Below are 26096 nucleotides of genomic sequence, written 5' to 3'. Positions count from 1 at the left end.
CTGCTTGTGTTCCCTCTCTCGCTGTGTCTCTGTCAAATAAGTAAATAAAATCTTTAAAAAAAGAATAAAAAATAAAATTAAGAAAATATAAAAAAGAAAAATGCATCTTTACCTTTACTTCCAGAGAATCTAAAAATATAAATATTTTACTCATAGGAAGAAGCTGCTAAAAGTTTGAAAAATCCTGACTTCACTGAATTATTTAATAAGCATAAAGTGAATGCCTACTTTAGACAAGTTCTACAACGGGGGACCCAAAATGAGTAAGTATAGTTCCCAACTTGAAGATCACTGGTGGGCAAGACTCTTAAGGTACTGAAGAGTGTAACAAAGGTGTTAGGAGAGCAGAGAGGAGGTCTATCTATCTAGTCCAGTTATTTTTGGTGGTGGTGGGCGGGGGGAATGCTTTTTAGAAGACCTGAGCAGAGCCTTAGAGGATGAAAAAATGGAATGGGATGGATGAGCATTCCAAGCAAATAAACAACATTAAAAAGAAAACAAGATGGTCTTACAGCATCCTAAAAATTCCAGATTTATGAAAGAACTTCAAGGTGATCCCCCAGAAGCCCAAGAAATGCAAATATGCACTTATGAACATTTCTAGAGGCAAGTGTCTATAGCTTCCATCAGTTATGGAGAGATTCAAATTCCCACCCCCTCCCCAACAAGATTAAAAACCACTGTGATAGGTACCTTACAGAGCTTTAGAAGCAGTGATCTAACTGGATTAGAAGATATAAGAGATAGTTGTGACAGCAAAGTAGGGAATTAATATCAGCGAACTAATAGATACACTGTGACCCCAAGGAAGGTACTCTTAATAGTGCAACATACTTGCAAGAAACCAGGACCTTAACTAACCTAAGATGGAAAATGTTAATGGGGGGAGGGGTGATGAGTCAGAACCTGGAAAAATATCTGGAAGATAAAAATTAACAGAATTTGACTGATCAACTAGATGTTGTGGGGGTACTGTAGGGTCAGTCTTCTGTACTCTAGCTTGGGGGGCTAGATAATGCCACCAACTGGCAGAGAACCCAAGACCACCACACAATCTCCCCCACCCTTATGAAAGGAGAGTTGGAGAGAACTTAATTGCAAACAAATGAGTTCATGTGTAGTCAATCCACAAAGTATAAGAAAATATTTAGCTAAAAAAATCAACAATTAGTATTTACTTTCCCTACCCAGAATTATAATCCTTTCAATAAATGGATTAGCAGAAAAAGGCATTTCCAATATAAAACATCAAAGTGTAAACTGAAAGCATTAAAAACAAAAATCTTGGGGCGCCTAGGTGGCTCAATCAGTTAAGCATCTGCCTTCGGCTCAGGTCATGGTCCTGGGTTCCTGGGTTCCTGGGATAGAGCCCCGTACTGGGTTCCCTGCTTGCAGGGAGCCTGCTTCTCCCTCTCCTCCCCACTCGTACTCTCTCAAATAAATAAAATAAAATCTAAAAAAAAAAAAAAAAAAAAACTTTACTACTTTTGTTGCAGCAGCCCACTGGAACACTATATTGAAAGAAAAAAACATTCCACTTCCAAATCTGAATTTTTTAAGAAAATGGAAATTCTAATTCTATAGGTCAGTAGTGAAAATCTTCAGGTGATTTTTACCTCCAGCCAATTTTAGGTACCAAAGATATGCTTTATTACCAGCTCTCTTCTCAACACACACACACTACCCAGGTGTCTCTGAACGGCAACATATTTCTTCATGATCCTCCCATTTAAAACTGCTAAAGAGTTTGCCCATTTGTTAACAGAATAAAATACAATCATTTTAGCATGACAAAAGACCCTCCACAGTCTATTACCTATTCAGACTTGATGTTTCATCCTGTTAGCAACCAAATTATCCACTTCTCAGACACATCAATTTTATTTTGTTAATGCTGCTTCCAATTGCAGTTCTTGGAATGCCCTCCCCTCCCCGTTCAACACCTATTCATTTAACACGATGAAGTTCAAGAGCCAATTATATAAGCTTCTCACAACTTTCACCAGTAGAATTGATGACTTCCTTTAGTGTTTTCACTGTAACCTGAACATATTTCTAACATGGTACCTATCATTTTATTACGTCTGCCTCTTCTTACTAGACTACAAGTTCCTTGAGGGCAGAAAAAATGTCTGATTTGTAAGTTTTATCTCCAGTGCTCTGCATCTACCTAATATAAGTTTATAAAGAGGAAGAAGCCAATCCTAGATACACTATATAGTGAAAGACACTACTAAAAAGTCAAAAACACAAGGGAAATGAACCAGCTTAATAAATCAAACATAATGTTAGAACCTATATATTATACAAAATGCTTATTTAATGGTCCAGAGGTTGGTTGGTTATTTATTTACGTAGGCTCCACACCCAGCATGGAGTCTTGAACTCATAACCCTGAGATCAAGAGCCTGACACTTAACCTACTGAGCCACCCAGGTGCCCCTCATCTTTAATACTTCTTAGGGAAAGGTTTTTCAGACTATCTCCCTGAATTGTTAAAAACCTTTAAACCTTATCTTTGTCAAATGCAAAGACAGCTTCTAGACCATCTCACTTTTGCTTTAGTTATGACCTCAACATATTCTCATTGGTAATGTCAATCAGATCACTGACCTAAGTTCAGTATTTACTTTCTATAAAGATTAATGAAAATTATAGTAATACATTTGACTGTATGTTTTAGACTTAGTAAACTGGAGAGAGTTATGTAAACTGGAAAGAGTTGACAGAATGTGATTTAGGCTATGAAAATTTCACAATTGGGTAGAAAGTGATCTGAACCAAGATACAGCAGTAACCACTATTATTAAAGCAATTTTAAAGTCCTCTGGGCCAAATGGTCAAATCCTGTATAAGCTAATCATTGAACTTTCCTTGATGAAGACAGTTATTACTCAAAATAAAAACTGTATGTTGCCCCTTACATCCTTATAGAGAATATAGGAAACTGTATGTTGCCCCTTACATCCTTAGAAAGAATATAGGGATCTTTCTGAAATAGAAGGCTCAGAACAGATTCTGAGCGCATATTTTGACTCCCCCATGAACAATCTTAACCAACACCCAATTAGCAGAACAGCAAGCTTTTTAGGAATGTGTTATAATTCTTTGGTCACCATGATTTAATGAAAAGGAACTTTTCTTACTTTCAGAAAGCATAAGAAAGAAAAGTTAACACTTAGTGATTTGGCCCACCTCATCTCAAAAAAAAATCTCTCTTTTAAAAAAAAGCAGGGAGGAGTTGAGGGGAATAAAGGGCATGAACTATCCTTAGCCTCAAAGTGAATTCTTGCCTGAAGAACTACAGAACTCTCATTTCATCATTTTTAAGACAGGATAAAGCTAATGCAAGATATTCTTATGAAGCGGTGAAAAAATCTGCATGTATGAGAAAGTCTCAGAATGTTTAAAGAACTGGATGGCCAAAGTTTCTGAAGGTATGAAAAGGAAAACTGGTTTATTCTCTAGAATCAGGATTGATCCCAAGAGATAAAGTGGTTTCCAAACTGTGAAAATTGGTTAACAACTGAGACACATGAGGTACCAGGCTACCAAAAAAAACTTACCACTGGTGATAAATATACACAATGATGATAATAAATAATGGCTAGCATTCGCTAAGTGATTACATGCTGGCACATATACTTTGCATATACAAGGGAACTAGAAGTTAAACTCCTTTGCCTGCCAAGAAAGTAGAGGATTAGGATTCAGGTCCCCCTAACCTTAAACCCAAGAATGCTCTTACAGATTGTGTTATACTGCCTCCTACCGGTAGTCAAAGGCTACAGGGCAAAGAAAAAAAAAAGAATTCTGCCCATATGAATCCGTTCTTGAAAAGGTCACTCATATCAACAAGACAAAGATATGTTGGTGGTACCTGGCGTCAACAGCAAGGTTAACACCCCAAACTAACGTTGCAACAAAAATAGAGAAGTTAGGATCAATTCAGAGTGGAAACATCCAAAATCCAATCAAGGAAACCAATACATATGCTTAGACACACGACTTATTAAATTGTATTGTCCTCAGCCTAATGAAAGAATGTCCTAAGAGAAAGATGGTGTGCACATTATGTCTTAAAAAGGGGACTCTTGTAGGGGGCAAAGGGAAAAGGAGGGGTAATTCAGACATCAAGTTTAGAAAAGGTTTTACCTAGGGAATGAATTCCCTGATCCAAATAATGCCTAGGGGAGAAGAACACACCACACTAACTAGTCTATCATAAGGTTATCCAACTAATTCCCCTTCCTCTGATTTCAGGTTCACTAAGCAGCTAATTATATTTTGCATTCCCACTCAGATTTGCCTACAGGGACAGACTATGCTGATAAGAATAACTGGCCCACTGTATATTAAGAATATTCCTTCTAATTGTCTTTTTATAATTTTCTAAATAACCAACCTACCATTATTTGGAAAAGTACACTTTCATTTTCACAAGTCCCCCACCTCCATCATCTTACAACATATTACTTAACTTTCTAAAGCCCCCGACTCTGCATCTATAAAATAAAGATTACTTTGCAGAGTAAGGTAAAGTGTGCTTGGCATACAGAACACAAGTAAATGTTAGTTATATTTCACTCCATTACCCAAGGTCACAAAGCTAGTAATTGTAGAAAGCTGAGACCTGAATCCAGATTTACTCCAAAACCCATTCGTTTTCCTTTACAACATTCCCTGTAGGCTCTAGTCTCAGTTGTCATCAAGGACTAAGACTTAGAACAATTTACTTAACCTTTTCGGACTGTACATCTTTAAGTGACCTTCCTTCTAGGGCTTAGGCAACTCAAATTTGTGCAAAAACTATTACCATTCTCCACTGGGAAAAATAACCCTATGCTTTAAAGTTAACTTCTGAGAAACTACTGTACTATGGGGTTACTGGATAGCACCTAATTAACTCCAGTATAAGTGTTTTGAACAGCAAGATCACGCCAATAAACATATAGAGGAACTAATATCTAAAAGTTGACTTTCTAAAATCAGTGACTGGCTACCAAAACAAAAGAATGAATTCCATCTTCCACACAGGTTGTCTGAAAGACTTAAAACAAGAACTGCTCAACATCATCTTTTGGCTTGAAAAAGGATTACCAAAATGGTAAGCCTACTATCTTTAAACTGGAAATATTAAAACAAGAAATAACAACTAACGTATAGCTTACCTGTTTTGTAACTAAGGACTTATACTTTCAAGGACTTTAGTAAATACATTCTCTACCAGCCTACTACCTGATAGAAATAACATCACAAGAAACATCCTTAACGTGCGAAGTTTAAAATAAACTTCATTTACAAGAAACTTTTTTAAAAAGGGAGGATTATAGAAAATCTCAGCGCAAGAATCTGGGTAGAAGGAAACAAGTAAAACTCCAGTAGTTTACCAAAGCATGCCTTTGGTAAGAGAAAATTCAACAGAAAGTTCAAGGGAGATGAATTTAGTAAAATCATTCACAGGAGTGTTATCCAAATAGCTTCCTCTACATTTACATACTGCTCTCAGATTTCACATTATCCTGACCTGATAAAGAAATTTTCTCAGCTTAATGTTTTCCTGAAAGGGTTAGTGTCAACGGTTAAGGAAATTGTTTAATTCATTCTTCAAAGAGAGTCGCCAGATTTGACTTCCATCAGCATGCTGAAAAGACTGAAACATAAGGCAGCTTTTCTAAAATCACAGCTAGTAAAATTTTTGACCGTAAAGTCCACTTTTTAGGGTTTAAAACCTTCAACCTCGCTTTCTTAAACTTTTTAAAAATTCTGATGGGTAAAAGGAGGAATCATAAAAAAATAAATTCAGCGCTACGATTAGAAAATTGTCATTCCATCCCCCACCCCCCAACACAGATAACTTCTGAAAACTTGTTCTCAGGCTTTCTAAACCCCCACGCATCAGCTCCCTTCAATTCCACAACTGGAACGATGCCTTCCTCACCCAAGAAAAGTGGTGGTGTTTTTTGGCTGATAAATCTTTCCTTAAAAGATCTGAAAAAGTAGGAGCAGGATATACTGTACCTGGGCGTTGGCTTCGTGGAGTTTGTGCTCATTAGAGACGTGGTGTCTCAGAAGAAGGGTTTTCTTGTAGTTTCGGGTCCCTCGCGAGAGCTCATCGTGCCCCACTTGAGGAAGGTCCCCGCTTCCCCCGTCCTCTGGGGTCTTTTGGCACCAGCCACAGGACATAAGGCCAGTATCCTTGGAATACCGCAGCCAGGGAAAATCTTTGAGCCAAGAGGTCTGGAAGGAGCACTGTAGCTTCTGCATCAGGGACTTGGGCCGCGCGAGCGGGAAGTGCTGGACAGTCTCTCCTTCGCCAGCTCCCACACCGCTGCCCTCCACTTCGTCCCCGCCATCGCCGCCCGACCGCCTGCTGCTGCTGCAGCTGCCGCCTTCCGCCCCGCTGCCGTCGCCCAGGCTCGCCCCCTCCTCCTCGTCCTCGGTGCTGTCGCTCAGGGACGCGCCGTCTTGCATCAACTCCTTCCCCTCCAGCGCGTCCAGCTCCAGATCCACAGCCGCTGGCCCTCGCCCATTGAAATGCCTCAGGGGCCACGCCGAGGTCTCGGGGCGGCCGCGGCTACTGCCATTGTTGCCGAGACCCCCGCCGCCGCCGCCTCCTCGGAAGGCCAGAGTCCGACGGTTCCTCTCCGCTAGCAGGGGGCCCCCCGCGCCACCGCCGCCCAGCGAGGTGGGGCCGCCCGCGTCTTGGGGGAGCAGCAACTCCTTGGTTTCCTCGGCGGCAGCGGCCGCCCCAGCGGAGGCCTCCAGGTCTTGGGGCTCCAGGCCCTCCAATTCCACTTCCTCGTCGGCCCCCCGCCCATTGAGCTGCTGAGGCGCTAGCGGCTGGGGCTGTCTTGGCTGGGGCTGCTGAGGCCAAGCCGAGGCCTCCCCGCCAGCGTTATTGTTCGTGGAGCTGCCGCCGCCGCCGCCGCCGCCACTGGCGGTGACCAACCCGCCTCCTCGGAACGCCAGCGTCCTGCGGTTCATTTCACTGAACGACATGGCGCGCGCCGCCGCCGCCGCCCGGTGCCCCGGCTCGCGCCCGGCCTCGGGCCGCGTCCCGCGCGCTCCCCGCCGCTCCCCCTCGGCGTCGCCCCCGCCCCCACCCCCGGCGTTCCGGTCTCGCGGGGCTCGGCCTCGCCCTCCCGCCCGGCCGCCGGGCTCGCGCTCGCTCCCGGGGCTGCCTCACGCGTCCACCGCCGCCCGCCGGGCCGCCGCCTCCGGCCGCCTCCTCGTCCTCCACCCCCGCCCCGCTGTGCTCCGGACAGCGTCCCGCGCGGAGAAGGGGGCGGGCGGCGGAGAGGTGAGCAGCGAGCCGGGGGCGCGTGGGGCCTTCGAAGTTGAGAAGCGGAGTGCGGGGAGACCCTCCGCTGCCCCCTCTTTAAAGCCGCGCGCACACAGCGACCCTCCAAACAGATATCCTTCCTCCGGTGCGCCGAGGAGTCCCGACGCAGCCGCCGACTTCCCAGGCGCTGAAGGCGAGAGGCACGTTAAACTGCTGGGCTCCGCCACATAACGAACCGACAATAAAGCCGGCGGAGCGTTTCCGTCCGACCAGGCCCTGGCGGAGGTCGAATGGCAAATGAACAACGGACCGTGCGCCCACAATGCACCGGGGTAGCAGTAACCGCTGGAGGGGGAAAGGGTGGGGGCCGGGCTGGGGGAGGGGGGCTGGGCTTGGGGCTGGGCTGGGGTGGGGTGGGGGCGCCAGGGGACCGGGAAAGGGGCTGGGCCGCGCCTCCGGCCTGGGGGCGGGGGTGCGGCCGTGGGGGAAGGAAGTCGGCCGAGGGGCGGGGGACAAAAGGCCGAGCGGCTGGCTGGGGGTCTCGAGGAGGGGGCGGGCGTGTGCGGCCGGGGCCGGGCTACGCGGAGGACAAACAGCTGGCGAGTGTCAGGGTCTGGCCGCCTCCCCGCTGCCCGCACGCACCTACCCGCGCCCGGGACGCACATTTTCCTTCTCTCGCCACGAGTTCACCTGGGACTTTGGAAATAACTGTGCGGTGGGGGCTGCTGCGCTCCAGCCTTGTCATTTGCTAGGGGTGGGTGGCGGTGCCCAAGGAAGTGAACTTATTTTGTTCCTTCACAAAGACTGGACCAGGCGGTGCCTTTCACACAAGGAGGTTACAACCACCGACACCTCCTCGTCTGCAGCATTGTGTGTGCCAGGCAGCACCTCAGGCCCAAGGCAATAATCATTTCACAGAAAATGCACCGCCCCGAGTGTCTTATTGCTGTGATGAAATGGAAATTTAAATAAAAGGTCGAACACGTGCGTTCACTGGGAAGTATTGACATGGGTGTTACATCACCACCAGCCAATCAGATAACTCCAGTCGTGTTTATACTTCTACAACCACCTTGTGAGTATTACAGTATGTCATAACGTTATAAATATTAGGCAGGGTTTTCCCCAGGAGCGGGGAGGAGTCTGCTTATACGGACGTTGTGTGCGACTCCAAGGATTGTGTATCTAAAGACAAGAATTAGTTATTAAGATTTATTTTTTAATTGTTTACATTGCATATGGAATTTAGAATGATTAGAAGAACAGATTGAGCTAGAAATGAAACTCATAATCTTGGTCGAGTTTTCCAACTTAGAGCCCTTATACTCCTATTCTTGAAATTTTAAATAAGCTAAATTTTAAAGTGTTTAGACTCGTTTTACTATTTTAAAATGTGAAATAAATCTTATTTTTTATTCAAACCTATTTCAGGTTTAAAAAAGATCTTCTCGGGCGCCTGGGTGGCTCAGTTGGTTAAGCGACTGCCTTCGGCTCAGGTCATGATCCTGGAGTCCCAGGATCGAGTCCCACATCGGGCTCCCTGCTCAGCGGGGGTCTGCTTCTCCCTCTGACCCTCTTCCCTCTCGTGCTCTCTGTCTCTCATTCTCTCTCTCAAATAAATAAATAAAATCTTTTAAAAAAATTTTAAAAATTAAAAAATAAAATAAAATAAAAAGATCTTCTCAAACTATGGCGAGGCTTTTTAACTTTAAAGAAATTTATTAATATTAAAAGTTTAATCACAAACTAATATGAAATATATTCAAGATAAACTCTTGAAAAAGGGAAAAAGGACATTTATATGGCAGGGTACACTTTTTACATTAAACACGTTAGGATGTGCATAGAAAAAATTGGAAATATGCACAAACTCTTTACACTTACAGATTATTGTTAGAGGCTTTAATCGTCTGCATTATGTATTAATGGAAAATTATATATGTTTAATAAAGAACATGTATTACAGCTTTTAGGCCCTCTAGTTTTATGATTCTGTTCTCTTGAAATTTCTATTTTTAAAATAAGAAAAATATTATACCTTTGAATATGTAATGTGGAGTATGGAATATGGTATGTTTCTGAAGATTAACTTTAAAAAACAGATTTTCTCAGACATATTATAAAATACCATTAGTATTAATATTTTTCAATGGATAAGCACATGCATGCACATCGAGACTCATATATACTGTTGATTGTATTATACAAAGCAACTTCCACTTAATTCACTATAATTTTAGTGTCTGTAGAAATAAACAGTATTATATATCAAACAAAAAGTGTTAGTTGTATCTTATAGACGAAATATGATTTTAATGTAAAGAATGATGCTGATAACCTGCCACAAAAAGGCTTTGGCTTTGAGTTATTTTTCCAGTAATAATCATATTGTCATCTGCCTACCAGTGATCAACAGTTTGAAATTCTGATAAAGATCCTCACTTGGTATGGTTTGTGGGTTTTTTTTTTTTTCTTCTTCTTTGTGTCCTGCTTTGTTTTAATTGTTGGGAAATCTAAGACAGTAGAATCATGATACTGACCTAATTTGTACCTTGGAGAAGAAAGGATTCTGCCTGCTTGGGCACATATAATATGTGCTTCCATGTGATATATAGAAGAATGTTATAATAATACTGTACTTTGTCCTTAATGCATTTTTTCAATTCCAGGCACTTTTCAAATAAATGCATTATTTATTGTATTTTAACCATCACTGCCACCCCCATAAAAAGAAGAATTACTGAAGTTAATTGCTTATCTAGGATTAAAGTAATGGTAAGTGAAAATGGACTTAATTTTTATTTCAACTTTACAAATTGTTTTCATTCCCAAACTGTTAAATGTGTATCTTTGCTTCTTTTCATCTTATATGTCTAGTACCTAATAGGCACTATGTAAGTTTATGCTAGTATTATTATTTTTGCTTTCTGGTAGTACCAGAGTCACCAGAAGTGTTTGAATACCTAATGGTGTGAATTGTGTCAGGACTGTGTTTTTCTCAGACATATATCTTACCTTATATTTTGTAAAATTCACCTTGTTTTCTGTCTGGAATTATATTTAAACATGGATTAATTAGGAATGAATATTAGATTCAAATGGTACAAATAAATGACTTAAATCTAGGACTACTGAACTTCCAACAACCAAATAGTGTGACTGTGTGGTATGTGTATGTATTTATATTTTTATCATTTATTTTGTATAAATATATATTCAGTTGTCTTTCTCTGAATCCTAAGGTAGATGGAATCAAAAGCAAAGTAGAAGATAGTACTCAAAAATGTCTCAAAACAGCCCTACGAGGGGACTTTGAGTAACAGAAGGGGATCTCCTGTTCTGTAAATGGAGTTTTTAAGAATTCCCCCACCCCTTCCAGTCTCCTGCTAGCAAGCAGGGATCTGTTCTCCCCTTAGCCCCTACATTTGCTGTTGGGGGTTCTACCATATTTAAGGGGATTCCCCCTTATGCTTACCAGGGGAACCCCTCAAGAATGGGGCATTCCCCATGGGGCGCCTGGGTGGCTCAGTTGTTAAGCATCTGCCTTCCGCTCAGGTCATGATCCCAGGATCCTGGGATCGAGTCCCACATCGGGCTCCCTGCTCTGCGGGAGGCCTGCTTCTCCCTCTCCCACTCCCCCTGCTTGTGTTCCTGCTCTTGCTGTGTCTCTCTCTATCAAATAAATAAATAAAATCTTTAAAAAAAAAAAAAAAGAATGGGTATTCCCCAACCAATTTATCCCCTAATTTCACTTTAGGCTATGTAAAAGTGCTGTAGGTTACCTTGATACAGGCCTACTAGAACTGCCGTGAGGCAGAGATCCTATACCTTGGTCAGCTGATCTTTGTTAGCCAAACGTGACTGTCCTTTACTGCCTTGGTAGGGACACTTTGCCTCTTTAGTTTCTAGGGTCAATGGCCTATGATTCTGTCTGTGGGATTGACGCGTGTCATCCACCAGAATGAAGTACCTGAGAATGGTAACTGTGTGTTATTCACTCTTATAATCCCCTACCCCAATCCCAGCTTGGCACATAGTAGGAGTTAGGAAATGTTTGTTGAATAATTTATCTTTCCTTGCAATGTGTTTTGCTAGGCAATTTTTTCTTCTGTTTCTTCTTTTTTCTTTCCTTACTAAGTAAAAGGCATTATTTTTTAAAGTACTGAACTAATGTTTCCACTGAATTTACGTTAAAAAAATAATCATATATATACAATGGAATATTTTTCTGTCCTAAAAAAAGAAGGAAATCTTGCCATTTGCAACAACATGGATAAAACTGGAGGACATTATGGTAAGTGAAATAAGCCAGACACAGAAGGAAAAATACTGCATGATACTACTTTTATGAGGTATTCAGTCAAACTCTTAGAAGCAGAAAGTGGAGTAATGGTTGCCAGGCGTTGGGGTGGGGGTGGAAATGAGAGGTGTTAGTCAAAGGGTACAAAGTTTCAGCTATGCAAGGTGAATAGTCTTAGACATCTACTGTATAGCATCATGCTTATATTTAACAATACTGTACTGTATAAAAGTTTGCTAAGAATGTAGGTCTTAAGTGTCCTTCACAAAAAGGTAATAACAAAGTGGGCAGTAGAAAACTTTTTTTTTTTTTTAATTTATTTATTTGACAGAGAGAGACACAGCGAGAGAGGGAACACAAGCAGGGGGAGTGGGAGAGGGAGAAGCAGGCTTCCCGCCGAGCAGGGAGCCCAATGAGGGGCTCGATCCCAGGACCCCGGGATCATGACCCGAGCTGAAGGCAGACGCTTAACGACTGAGCTACGCAGGCGCCCCAGCAGTAGAAAACTTTTGAAGGTGATGGATATGTTCATAGCATAGATAGTGGTGATGGTTTCACAGGTGTATACGTATCTCCATATTCATCAAATATAAATAATATTATTAGTATTAACACCATTTTCTATGTAGCTTACAGTGAATTACAGTTTGCACACTGCCTTTAAATTAAATCAAGGTAGGTATTATTATCCTCATTTAACAGATGAGGAAACTCAAGTACAAAAGGGTTAACCAACTTGCTCAAGATTATTGGATGAGGCAGAAGTTACATTTGTAAGGTTGAAGACAGTCTCTAGTCTAAGGCATCCTTCCCTACTAAAACACACGTGATACACTATATCTGCATAATTATAGGCTACACTCAATTTTAAACTTTTTTCATACTTTAAACATGCTCATAGGAGAAAAAAATAAAAAAGATCACTCATTTTTTCTGGTAACAAAACTAACCACTATTGTGTAAATATAGTCATCTTTTTCTGTGCCTAGCTAAAATGGTTTTTTGGTGTTTATGAACTGGATCTTAGCATATTTGTGCTACTAGTTATTAATATGTTTTAATATGAGTAAATATTTTTAGTGTCATTTTAATGGCTATGGATATACCTTAATTTATTTAACTGGTCTTCTATTGTTGGATTTATCATTGTTTACAGTTTTTTTGGTCATTATAAACAATTCTTTAGTGAATATTCTTGAAACTAAAACCTTGTGTCTATTATTTCTTTTGGATAAATCCTAAAAGGGGAATTTCTTGCAAGAGGAATAAACATTTTCATAAAGTCATTAGTATCATTTGATTGCCCTCCAGAAATGCTCTCAAAAGTGTGAAAAGTGCCAAAAGAAAATACAATTAGGGAAGTGTTTTTTGTTTTTTTTTTAAAGATTTTATTTATTTGACAGACACAGGGAGAGGGAACACAAGCAGGGGGAGTGGGAGAGGGAGAAGCAGGCTTTCCGCTGAGCAGGGAGCCCTATACGACTTGGGACTTGATCCCAGGAGCCTGGGATCATGATCTGAGCCCTGAGCCAAAGGCAGACGCTTAAACTGAGCCACCCAGGCGCCCCCAGTTAGGGAAGTATTTTTATAATATTGGGCCATCAAAGACCTAGTTCTAAGTAGAACATATAAACAAGAGCTTTAAAGAAAAAGCTCTAACAGAATTGCCTATATAAAATTATAAAACAAAAGTTTTTCTTTTTTAAGATTTTATTTATTTGACAGAGAGACAGCAAGAGAGGGAAACAAGCAGGGGAGTGGGAGAGGGAGAAGCAGGCTTCCCGCCGAGCAAGAAGCCTGATGCGGGGCTCGATCCCACAACCCTGGGATCATGACCTGAACCAAAGGCAGACGCTTAACGACTGAGCCACCCAGGCGCCCAAAAACAAAAGTTTTTAAAACAAAAATTTTTCAGAGACATAAAGTTTTTTTTTTAGGTGTACTAGGAAAAAGAAATCTGGGCTATATGTGACAAAGGCTTAATACCACTAATATACAAAGAGCTCTTGTAAATCAATAGGTCAAACACATATCTAGTAGAAGAAAAAAATGTGCAAAAGACGTAGAAAACTATATAAGAAGGAATACAAATGACTAGTAAACATATCAGAAGGTATGCAGACTTGGCTAGTAATCAGAGCAGTGTGCATAAAAAACACCAGTGGGGGGGAAGAAAAACACCAGTGGATAAGTGATTTTTTAATCCATCAGAGGTGTAGTAAAATAAATATAATTGGGAATGTAGAATAACTTATCTGGTAGGCTGTTTGGCTGTATGTATCAAAATAGAAAAAAATACATATGTATCTTTTTACCCAGCAATTTCCTTTCTAGAAATTTATCCTAGACAGGTATATTAAGATGTCTGTGCAAGGACATTAATTGTAGCACTGTGTATAAGCCTAAAAAACTTGAGCTTTCATCAGTATGGGGTTATTTACATACATTATGGTACATGCTTATAATGAATTATTGACCAACCATTAAAAAGGTTGATGTGGCATTTTATGAGTCCAGGGCTTAGTGTTGAGTTAAAAAAAGCAATAATTAACATATATAATAGGAATAATCAATTCAACCATTAATGTTTATTGATAGCAATGGTCCCTAGAATATATACATAACTTCATATGTGAATACTAGCATGGAAAGTAGTTTAAAAGGATAGTCACAGAATGGGGACGATAATTCTCTCAGTAGTTGAATTTCAGTTTTGAAAAAAATTTCTTGACACATTTTCTGTACTGCTGTGTATTGAGAATATAATTTATATTGGGTATATAATCCCAAAAAATCAATAAAACTATTTTCATTTGGGGAGAAAAAGTTAACTTTGATAATCAATGACGTGCTTTTTCCCAGGACTTCTGGGAAGGAGTACTACTCATTCTTTTTCTCCACACACTGTGAACCCATTTTGCCTTGCCCCTAAAAAATAAACATAAAAGATTTAAAAGACAAAAACCAGTGTTTCTTTTCTTAGAAAATCCCAATCTCTTTAAAACCTGAAGTTTCAAAGTCTCAAGTTTACATGCAAATGTTCAGAGAAGCATCTATCTCAGTACACCATACATTCTCGCCCTGCCCTCTAATCCATTCCTACAGGGAAGCCAGTAATCTTTTCAGAATGCAGATCTGATCCTATCACCCCACCCACACTCATGCTTAAAACCCTACAAAGGTCTCAATTATTTTCTGTTGGTCTACATATCAAAACACTTTCTAAACACTGGCCTGTAGAGTCCAGCAAGGTCTGGCTGACTTTCATACTCTAGCTCCATCTCATGCCTGGTTTCCCCCTGCTGCTGACACTCGTCCTGAAGCTAGCCTTTTTCTTTCCTTCATGTTTTCTTTGATACCTACCTGCCTGGCCTTTGTGCAGGCAGTTTCCAGTCAGAAATGTTTTTCCCTCCTTTCTCCTAATTAATTCACAGTCATCCTTAGATCACTTCCTCAGGGCAGCTTTTCCTAACCACCCACACCCACCAATATTCAAATATCCTGTTGCAGATTTTCCTAGCATTTTTGTTCTCCTTCACAGTACTTGTCATAATTGCAGTTTTTAAACATGTGTAATTATTTGATTATTGCATGCTCCCTCAATAAACCAAAACTCCATGAGGGCAAGGAGTATTTCTGGCTTTGCTCAATATTGTATTTCTATCATCTAGAAACAGTGACTGTGACATCACAGACAATCAGTAAGGATTGGTCAAATGAATCAATATATGAATGCACAAATTTGCAAACACTAGGTATACACAATCTTGGACGTCAACAAAAGACTAAAACGTAGATCAGAATAAATTGATCAGAGCAGAATAAACTAGTAGAGCAGAAATACCACAGGTGTTAACTATTGATAATATTTGCATGTTATACAATGTAAGGCATTTCTATAAAGTGTACGGTTGTAGGAAGATTGTTTTGAAGTTTTTAAGAACTAAAGCTAGTGAATAAAAATAATTCCAATTACAACTTCTATACTAGGTCATTAAAAATACACACAAATGAAATGTTTCTTAACTGTGAAGTTATGGTTTTATTTATTTATTTTTAAAGATTTTATTTATTTATTTGTCAGAGGGCACAAACAGGAGGAGCCTCCGGCAGGCAGAGGGAGAAGCAGGCTCCCTGCTGAGCAAGGATTCCCAATGCGGGACTCGATCCCAGGCCCCTGGGATCATGACCTGAGCTGAAGGCAGACGCTTGACCAACTGAGCCACCCAGGCGTCCCTGTGAAGTTATGGTTTTAATTAAAAATATTTGAAAATTCAGGGTTGCTTTGACTGGCTTAGTCAGTAGAGTATGTGACTCTTGATATCAGGGTTGTGAGTTCAAGCCCCATGTTGAGTGTGGAGCCTACTTAAAATTTAAAAAAAATTAAAAATTAGGTGAGTAGCATTTAAAAAATATTTGAAAATTCAGAATTTAATGATAGCTAACCATTTTGTGGTTGCGGTTTCTCTGCGTTTTAATTACTCACAAATAGGAGTTAGCTCACTATTCTCTGAGAAAGATGAAGTAAAAAATAAAATGACTTCTTCGTATATGTGAGTTGTACAAAAATAGATTATTTTTACAATATGAATTTTTTATATTGGCTGTAAAGAATGAGAACGATGAAGTAGGGGTAGAGGTTTAATATTTATTTTTATTGAAAACTCAGTTACTGGAATGCCTGAGTGGCTCAGTGGGTTAAGCGCCTGCCTTTGGCTCAGGTCATGATCCCAGGTGGGATCGAGCCCCATATCTGGCTCCCTGCTCAGCAGGGAGCCTGCTTCTCCCTCTCCCTCTGCCTGCCTCTCTGCCTACTTGTGCTCTCGCTCTATCTCTCTGTCAAATAAATAAATAATCTTAAAAAAAAAAAAGACTCAGTTACTAAAACCACATATACATTATCAATTTTTATAGGAGATGCATCTCAAATATTTAGTTTACAGATACTGTTTAGTTCACAAATTGATTTTCCTGATAGGTTGATTAACTAGGCTCTGATCAGTAGCCACAAATTTCATGCTAATCCTCTTTCCTAAGTTTACAAATGCAAACCAGTTACCTTCAGAAGGACCATGTGAGAAAACAGGGAAGGGAGAAAGATGTCAGGGCCATAAAGGTACAGTGCTATGAAGAAATGTCCTAAAGCAGGGCCTTCTTTTTTTTTTTTTTTAAGAATTTATTTTATTTATTTGACAGAGAGAGAGACAGAGAGAGAGGGAACACAAGCAGGGGGGTGGGAGAGGGAGAAGCAGGCTTCCCACGGAGCAGGGAGCCCGATGCAGGGCTCGATCCCAGGGTCTGAGCCAAGGCAGCAGCTCAAGGACTGAGCCACCCAGGCTTTCTACACAACTTCATGCAATAATTTCATAGGGGGCTTAAATTCCGAATAAGTTAACTGCCCCCAGAATCTGGAGGTAATGTTAAAGTCAGAAAATACCACACTTTGGGGGCGCCTGGGTGGCTCAGTCGGTTAAGCGGCTGCCTTCTGCTCAGGTCATGATCTCAGAGTTCTGGGATCAAGCCCCAGCGTCAGGCTCCCTGCTCAGTGGGGAGTCTGCTTCTCCCTCTCCCTCTGCCCCTCCCCCTGCTTGTGCTCTCTCAAATAAATAAATAAAATCTTAAAAAAGAAAATATCACACTTTGAAACTAAAGCTAATGGAATTTGTATACTTTCAGGTGTAGCCCAGTGCTCTTCAAACTGGGGTATACTCAGCTCTGGAGGTATACCAGGAATTTCTAAGAGACATGTGAGCAGCACATAGATAGTTTTTAAGAGAATTAGTGGTTAGGTTTTCAACTTCCATATGCCCTGTCTTTCCAAAACTGAGCTGCTAAAGAACCCGCCTCCCCTTGCCCAATCTTACTTTTTTCCCCATCACCAAAAAGAGGCACACCTTTCACCCACTCCTAATCTTAACTGTGTTAACATTGCCCCAGGATGGAAAAGGGGCACCAGAGACAGAAGTAAAATGTCCCTAATTACTTGGTAGCTATACTTTTGCAGATGGTTTTCAGCTTTTCCTTTCAACGAAACTGAAGAAGGACTTAACCAAAGTGTCAGTTAATCATTAAAAATAATTTTCAACAATAGATCACTAAGGGTTTTTTGCACATAACTTGGAAGGAGTTTAAAGAATTTTGTGACGTAGCTAAAACAAACTCCTTCTATTCCCATCATTCATAATTTTTCATGAACAAATAGTCTCAGCACGTCTTCAAAAGAAGAAAAAAAGGAATAAAATGTATGATGAACCCTTTCTCAGCCTAGCACACAAATTCTGACCACATTAATTAGTTGAAGAAACTTAGCTAATTAAGAAATGTATTTTCAATAAATGTTTATATCATGCTTAATATCAATATATTTATGTTGCTTTGACCAAATGTGCACTAGTAATTATAATGGTAGCTCATTTCAGGATATTTTTAGGACATATAAGGTCCAGAAATTTTTGAAATTAAATTTCAGTTGATAATGGACTTCTGAGTATAAATGTCATATTATAAAACTCTGGAAGTGGAATGGAAGTAAAAAGGAATAATATAAATATTTCAACTGTTTGTTCATATATTTTTAAATGAATAATGGTGGGAATTAAATAATTATGGTATATAGATTCCATTGGATGGATTTTCTAAGATATTTTATTTTGTATTGTCAATATTTATAACATGCCCGAAATGACATTCATCACAACAATTTGAACTTACAATGAAAATATCTCAGATGCTACCTTAAAAATGTATAAAAGGGTACATAGTATTTCAGAATTATTTTGGGGAGGACACTGATCTATTTTTCATCAGTTGATAGTGAAATGAAAAAAAAAAACTAGAAAAATTTTCATAAAGTTAAATTTGTTCAATTTAAAAGATTATTATTTTAAATTATATCCTTTCTCATGGTTTAGACTTAAGATATATTTTGAAATTATGATGTTAATAGACTCTAGCTTTATTTTTAATGTTCTTTTCTTCATTGTTGCCTAAAATGTTTGTAAGAAGTTATTTTTACTAACTCACAAAATTCAAAACCCTGAGAGAACCACTGGTCTAATAGAATGTAAAGAGGAATGTTTATTTTATAAAACAGAATATTCTGAAATTACTGAGGAATGGAGATAGCCAATTTACTATCTAGTTTAGTGGACATAGCCAACAAGCACTTTAAAGACGTTTTTTGAGTTTCTGCTCTGTACTGAACCTCAGGATTTAGTAGATAGGTAAGATTGTCCCAACCCCCAAGAAACTCACCTTTCAGTGAGGGAGAGGAATATGTAAATTAATAATTATAATGGTTAAGTGTTGATAGAGATATGTAAAATTGCTGTGGAAACATGGAGGATAAAATGACTATTGCTGGTTTTAAAAGTTGAATTGCTAGGGAACATAGATGAAAATAGGAATTTGGCCAAAATAAAAGGATATTTATCCTAAAAGTAAGGCCATTTTGGGGTGCCTGGGTGGCTCAGTTGTTGGGCGTCTGCCTTCCACTCAGGTCATGGTCCCAGGGTCCTGGGATCGAGCCCCAGGTGGGGCTCCCTGCTCAGCAGGAAGCCTGCTCCTCCCTTTCCTACTCCCCCTGCTTGTGTTCCCTCTCTCACTGTGTCTCTGTCAAATAAAGAAAATCTTAAAAAAAAAAAAAAAAGGCCATTTTAAGTTCAGTGTGTTTAGACTCTCGGACTGCTCGAGGTGAGATTTGTAAAGAAAGAATGGGGAAACATCAATAAAGAGTTTGGTTTTTATCCTGAAAGTGATGGAAAGACTGAAGGACTTTTTAAGCAGGGAAATGAGTAAATCAGACACTTCTTAATAACATCTAATTCCTAATTATATGCTCGTTCAACCATTTGATCTTTAATTTGGCTTCCTATGTAGATTCACCCACTAGGAAGAAGTTCTCTTAGTAAACATAAACAAGGTAGGTTACCCTGCCAGGTAAATGTTCTACTAAAAAATAATGAATTGCCAAACTCTTCTGAATTGGTTTGAGATAGTGTCCAAAATCTAATATATTTTAAATATAGTGAACAAGCCCAGTTTTGGGATGCTCCAGCCTGAGTTGCAGATCTGAGACAATATTATTGAGATCAACGAATTGTTTCTACTTCTCGAAGTCCTGCCTGAAAAGCTAGTGGGACTTCTAAAGACTTTCTCGATCATAACCTAAAGATTACATACCCAACAGCCTCTCAGGTCTATTGAGAATTCAGTAGTCATGATGAAAATAATTTCGTAAAAGATGATAATGATAATTTAAAAATCCTTAATGCAACGTCCAGAAATGAAGATGAAGCTCTTCCAAGTATATTCGTGATCAACCAACATAAAATTTGCCTCAACCTTTGGGATATTACTCCTGCGACAAGAACCATAAAGAGTGGCTGTGCCATCATGCCTCTGTTTTCAAAAGGAGTGGACCAGACAGTGTGGGTGGAGAAGGAAAAAAATTCATAAGCACCTTTGGATAAACTGCTCAAAGTCGTTGAGCTACTTACAAGGGCTCAGCAGAGGCTTCTGCATGAACAAGAACAGTCGACATGAGTGAGGTAAGTTGTTTTCTTTTTGGTGAAATGAGAATCAATTCATTCATTTTGGCTTGATAAGTTTTTTGACTGCTCTGAGATCTATTCCCCCAGGCCAGTCACAGTCGGTGTTGTACTGTGCAAAGGTATTATGCCTCACTGGTCAGTGGAACCATTAGGCTCACTGAACAAGTACAATTCAGGTCCAGCCTACTTTTTTTCTTCTGTTTAAGTAACCTGACCTAACAACCATGGGATTCTGTTGTTGACTCTTAAATATTTCAGGATTTTCAGGTTTGCTCAAGAGACACAAATGGTCAATTCGTGATTCAAAGACTTCTTCCTGCTCATGTGCTCAATGTCACATTAGTTAATACACATGTGTGCAAAGCTATCCACAAGTGATGGGCTTATGGTTTTATTGTAGAGGACTTCAGTTTTCATTTTTCCAGACTTGGGAAAATTACCGAGTATCTCTAGACCCTGGTTTTCTCATTTCTAAAATGGAGCTAATAATAGAAAGGTAGTAACCTTCTAAGTCTGTTGTGAAAATTCAATGAAATTATATATGTAAAGCATTTAGCTCAGTGCCTGGCAAACATAAGCCAACAAATTAATTTATTCAATTCTTCAAATACTACATGCGGGTAGTAGAGATAAGCACTAGAGATAAAATAGCAAGAATAGACAGTTCTTGCTCTCATGATGCTTACAATCTCATGGAGGAGGGTGACAATCAAATAATCACAAAAACAAATGTAAAGAGAGAGAGAAGAAAGAGAAAAACGTGGTTTTGGACTTATAATAGGAAGATAAGATTTGGTTTTTGAGGGTGATTTTCAAACCTGAAAATTCTCTGGGAAAGTGGCATCTGAAAGATGATGAAGAGTTAACTTGGTGACGAGAAGAGAGATGGCTTTCCAGCCTGTGCAGAGGCCTGCAGAAGAATGGATCATCTCAGGTTTGAATGATAGGAAGCAAGCACCAGTGGCCAGAGCAGTTGAGGGGGAGGGAGCAGGATGTGAGAAAAGGTGGGTTTGAGAAGAAGTGGATGTGATCCATTGAATAGCAGTTTTAAGTTTGTCTTTTTGATAAGAGCAATGGGAACCTGCTAAAGGACTTTTGAATTCAGTAGGAAGAAGGGACAGCATGAAGTACCATGAACAGATTTGGATTTTCAGATCATCTTGGCTGCAGATAACAGATAAGATGAGGACCAAAGGAAATAGAAGTTTATAAGAGATGATGAAAACTTGGACTAGATTAATAATGGTAGAGGTGGAGAGAACTGCACAAATTTAAGAGATAATCTGGGAGGGAAAGTTTATATAAGTTGGTGAGGGATTGGATATGGGGATTAAAAAAGAGCGAAGTGTGGACTCTTAAGTGTCCGACAGCAGTCACTAAAACAGGTAACATCAAGAGCAAAGTTTGGGGGTAAAGTTATGAATTCATGTTTGGAAATTTCATTTTGAGTTTCTTTTGAGATATTTGTGAGCACGTTAAGTAGGCTACAGCTCATAGGTTATATGTCTCACAAATATATGTGTATATACACATGCACATGCATATATGTCATCTGTGGATAGGTGGTGACTTTTTCACCTGTAAAATGGGCACACTAATCCTGCCTCACAGGAGTGTTGTAAAAAATGAGTTGGAGAGGATGCACATAAAGTGCCTAAGTATGTATCCATAATTGTGCCAGGCCAAGAGATGGAAGAAAGGGCACTGGGTCCAGTAGTGGCAAAGTGATATGGAAATGTCTGAGGAAATGTTGCAAGCACTGTCAGATAAGCAGCAGCTGGAGTCAAGTGTGATAAACACAAGAGTCTGGTATATACCACTTCTGAAGGTTGATCTCTAGATTCTGTCAGCAAGCTACCTAGATGTTTTCTAAATGAGCAATGACTGAATCTGGAGTCTGGAAAGGCTCTTACTAATACAAACTATGACATTAAAGTATTCAAGGCAAGTTTTCATGGAAATTCATCAGCATTTATTGAGGGTCACGAATCCACTGTGGTAAGGTCAATGAAAAATTTCTGGAACTGAAGAGTAGAAGTTGAACACAGAAAGAAGGGGGAAGGTGTGTTCTAGGAGGAGTGAAGAGTACTAAGACTCACAGATCTGTAAAAGCACAGTGGGATGAAAGGAGTGAAATTATCTTGGAATTAATAACATTTGGGGAATGACAAGGGATGATATTGGATAGGTTAAGGGCCCACATGATGGAAAGCAAGTAAATGATGGGATCTATCAGAAAATTGTAAGCAGGGAAATGATTGGACTTGCTTGTAGATAGAAAGGTTCAGACCATCATATAGACCAGAGAATGGAATTGAAGACTGAGAGACAGTTATCAGTTATGATGCTATTGCAGTAGAACAGGAAAAGGTTAGAAGCTTGATGTCCAGGAGGCATTTGGAGAGTAGTCTGGATTGGACATATATATCGTATATATACTATACTAAACTATACTATACTATACACTGTATATATACTATATATACTGTATATGCTATATACTGTATATGCTATATACTATATATACTATATACTGTATATATACTATATACTGTATATATACTATATACTGTATATATACTATACATATACTATATACACACTATACTATACCATAGTATATACTGTGTACCATAGAATACTATATACTGTACATGTACTATTTATACAGTATAATATATATTATATATAAATATCCCCAAACATATATGTGGTTGGGGATTATCAGTTATAATAGATAATTTAAATCAGTGTAAATGAAATAAATTAAGGACAAACTGAAAAGAGAAAGAATTTAAAAATGACCCTGTGAAACAGTATCATTTAAGGAACAGGTGTAATAAGAGGATCCTGAGGTCTCTTATCCAATAATCCTCATTCTTAAAAGTTCTTCCTTATGTCTAACTTAGATATTTCATGCTGTAATCAAAGTCTATTTCTTCTATCCACTCTCCAGTTGAGATAGAAAGCAACTGTTCATCATCTTGTATATAACAACCCTTCCTATGCTTGAATACTGTTATTAAGAAACCTGGTAGTCTTCTCTAACTTAGGCTAAATAATTTCTAGCTCCCATTTTCCCAACCCTTTAATCATCTCTGTGACTCTCTGTTGAATCCCTTCCACTTTCTCCACATCCCTCTTTAACTGTGGAGTCCTTTGCTGGACGATGGACTTTTGAGATTCACTTTGAGGATCATGGAAGAATTTTCTTAAATTTTTTATATGGTAACTTCTTGCATCCCAGTGCTATGCTCGGATTTGCTCCATGTCCATACAGGATCTCTAGTAAACCAGTTATTTTGGCTCTTTATGCCTAACTGGCTAAATTTTTGTATTTATTGTTAACATTAAATCTCTGTTAATTGTGACATTTTGAAGAGATCATTCTCAATACGGTGACTGAATGAAATACGTTTCCCCCCCCCATTGGAAATATTTATCTGTATTTAGACTTCATAAAATTTACAGCTGAAAAAGCAGAGTCAAATACCTGCATTTTGAGTGAAATATGTTTATCTGCCCTGGTCTCAGTTTGGGTAGGAGGTAGAAGCTTTGTACTCCCATGTACTTGCATAGGATGACATAGATTAAGCATGTGTTCTTTCCCATCTCCCCTTTCTTGTTTATTTTTTTTTTTAAAGATCTTATTTATTTATTAGAGAGCGAGCACAAGCAGGGGAGAGCTTCAGGCAGAGGGAGAAGCAGACTCCCCACAGAGTAGGGAGCCTGATGCGGGGCTCGATCCCAGGACCCCCGGATCACGACCCGAGCCGAAGGCAGATGCCCAACCAACTGAGCCACCCGGGTGCCCCTCCCCTTTCTTGTTTAAATTGTAGAATCAGATTAAAGTGTGAATGTGAAGGAACCTCACTTATTCCACATATCTGTCCCCCATACTCCACTGTGAGCTCCTTAAAGGAGGAACATAGTTCTGGTTATCTTTATATTCTCAGTTCACTTTTTTATCTCAAGGAAAATTCCATTTGATGCCTGCCTTAAATCAAGTGTGGAAAAGGAAGGTCTTGACCAGCAATGGCAGTTAAGTTCCATCTTGCTTGTCAGCTTCAGTTGATTGGTAGCAATTTAATTATTGCTGAGCAATGTGATTAGAAGGATTCCGCAGCAGAGTCCTAGATCATCAAAAAATATTGTGGCAAATTAGAATTGTCAAAAATTAGAACTCTGAATTGCCATAGCAATTGTTTACCTTGGTTGGACATCGGACATAGGAGAGGAGGCATAGGTAGTCCATATTTGCTGTTAAGAAAAAACAGGAGTTATGCCTTCATTCCTATACACTGCCTTGGTCCCATACAAGTAAAGGACTACTCCTATGAGAAAGAAAATAGCACTTTGTTCAGTTTATAGATCATAGTGAAAACAACAGAAGATCTCAGAGGTCATGGCCCTACTTAAAAAAAAAATTATCCACCCACTCATTTTGCCCAATTGCATAAGGTCTATCTTTAGTAGCTCTTGGACATTGTGTCAGTGCTAATCTGCATGGTTGCCAAACATGATTCTGAAATGTCATTATAAGAGTTTTACTCATGGTTCTTTCATTGAAGCTGCTCAGAAAATAGTTTTGATTTAACTTAAAAGTCAACAAAAGTAATAGTTTTTTTTAACTAATCAAAGAACTCAGCTAGTACTTTAAAAGTTCCACAAGAAATCTTATGGTACTGGGGCGCCTGGGTGGATCAGTCGTTCAGCGTCTGCCTTTGGCTCAGGTCATGATCCCAGGGTCCTGGGATCGAGCCCCGCATTGGGCTCCCTGCCCGGCGGGAAGCCTGCTTCTCCCTCTCCCACTACCCCTGCTTGTGTTCCCTCTCTAGCTGTCTCTCTCTCTCTGTCAAATAAATAAATAAAATCTTTAAAAAAAAAAAAATCTTATGGTACTATTGCTAATTGTTACTTTGATAGCATGTTGTCAAATGATGTATTAATAGACAAAGAATTGAATCACTAAAAATTTAGTAATATCTTTGCCAGACAGGTAGAGTTTGATAAAAAAAAAAAAACTGAACTAAGAACAAACTGAAGAATTAGTATGTTGGAGGGTATCGTTGAGCCCCTGGAATGTAAGAAATAGTCCTGAAGAACTGTCAATACATTTAATTTTAGATATTTTGTTTGCTTGTCTTTGTTGCTGTTCTGTGCTTCTTCACTTAACATGAGCCTCCGTGTCTAGACTCAGAAGACAACCTCAAAGATACATAAATTAATGATGAATCAAGTAGATTGATCCAGTCATGGTAGGTATTGGAGCTAAAGTCTACAGTTAATCATGGAGATAAGCACTCTAAAAGTATAACTTCACAGTGCATTGAGAGGGAAAAATTCTCTACAGTCTTTCTGAGTTGCTTGACCTGTTGACATGATTTTAACTATCACTTGGTAATGGCATCAAGTCTACAGCTGTACCTTAAAACTTTCTGCAGAGTTGCTGATTGGCTGCTACATCAGTGTTTCAGTTACACCTCAGACTCAACAAATCTAAAATTACTGAAGTCATCAATTCCTCTGAAGACTACTCCTCCTGTATTCTCTATTGTACTTGGTATGGTGCTATGCTTCATAACTGTCTTTGACTCTTCCATTTTCTGTATGTCCCACATTCAATCAATCACTGGCTCTTACACATTTTATCTTCTAATTAGTTCTTGAATCCTTTTCCTACTCCCCACATCTCCTATCACTGTCCTACTTTAGGCTCTCATCTTCTTTCATCCTGAATACTACATCCTCTTAACTAGTCTTCTAGTCTCTGGTCTTGCCCTGTCATTATCTTACCCTTTTGTCTCCCTATTTAAACATTTCAGTGAATCATCATTGCTTATGAGATAAAGTTCAAGCTCCTTAACATGGAATTCAATAATTCTATGATCTGGCCTCCATCTGACTTTCTGTTTTAATCTCTTACCATTTCCCTCCACTTCTTATCTTTCACTTTGCT

The 26096-nt window shown here is 39.5% G+C and overlaps 1 protein-coding gene and 1 long non-coding RNA gene across 7 annotated transcripts in view; one reads left to right on the top strand and one right to left on the bottom strand.

Annotated features, from left to right (window-relative positions):
- The window catches only part of ZBTB10 (zinc finger and BTB domain containing 10), a 36855-nt gene extending 28690 nt beyond the window's left edge, over window positions 1-8165 (bottom strand). Inside the window, exon 1 of one of the 2 annotated variants that reach the window (XM_081816175.1) lies at window positions 7932-8165. In XM_081816175.1, the coding sequence (XP_081672301.1) occupies window positions 7932-8030 (99 nt within the window). In that variant the 5' untranslated portion in view covers window positions 8031-8165. Of the gene's footprint in view, window positions 1-6021; window positions 7078-7931 lie in introns of those variants that run through there. The other variant, XM_006727141.3, reaches the window with a different exon arrangement.
- Window positions 8166-8196: 31 nt separating this feature from the next.
- LOC115940005 (uncharacterized) overlaps window positions 8197-26096 on the top strand; it is a 91870-nt gene continuing 73970 nt past the window's right edge. For 3 of the 5 annotated variants that reach the window (XR_004074792.2, XR_014144266.1, XR_014144265.1), the window contains exon 1: window positions 8197-20134. This is a non-coding gene — a long non-coding RNA (uncharacterized LOC115940005). The remainder of the gene's footprint in view (window positions 20135-26096) is intronic. The other 2 variants (XR_014144264.1, XR_004074802.2) reach the window with 2 other exon arrangements.

Source organism: Leptonychotes weddellii, chromosome 4 (genome assembly GCF_054177405.1).
Source record: "Leptonychotes weddellii isolate Sample4059 chromosome 4, ASM5417740v2, whole genome shotgun sequence".
In the NCBI taxonomy this organism is placed as follows: domain Eukaryota; kingdom Metazoa; phylum Chordata; class Mammalia; order Carnivora; family Phocidae; genus Leptonychotes; species Leptonychotes weddellii.
This window is presented reverse-complemented; position numbering and strand designations above follow the sequence as displayed.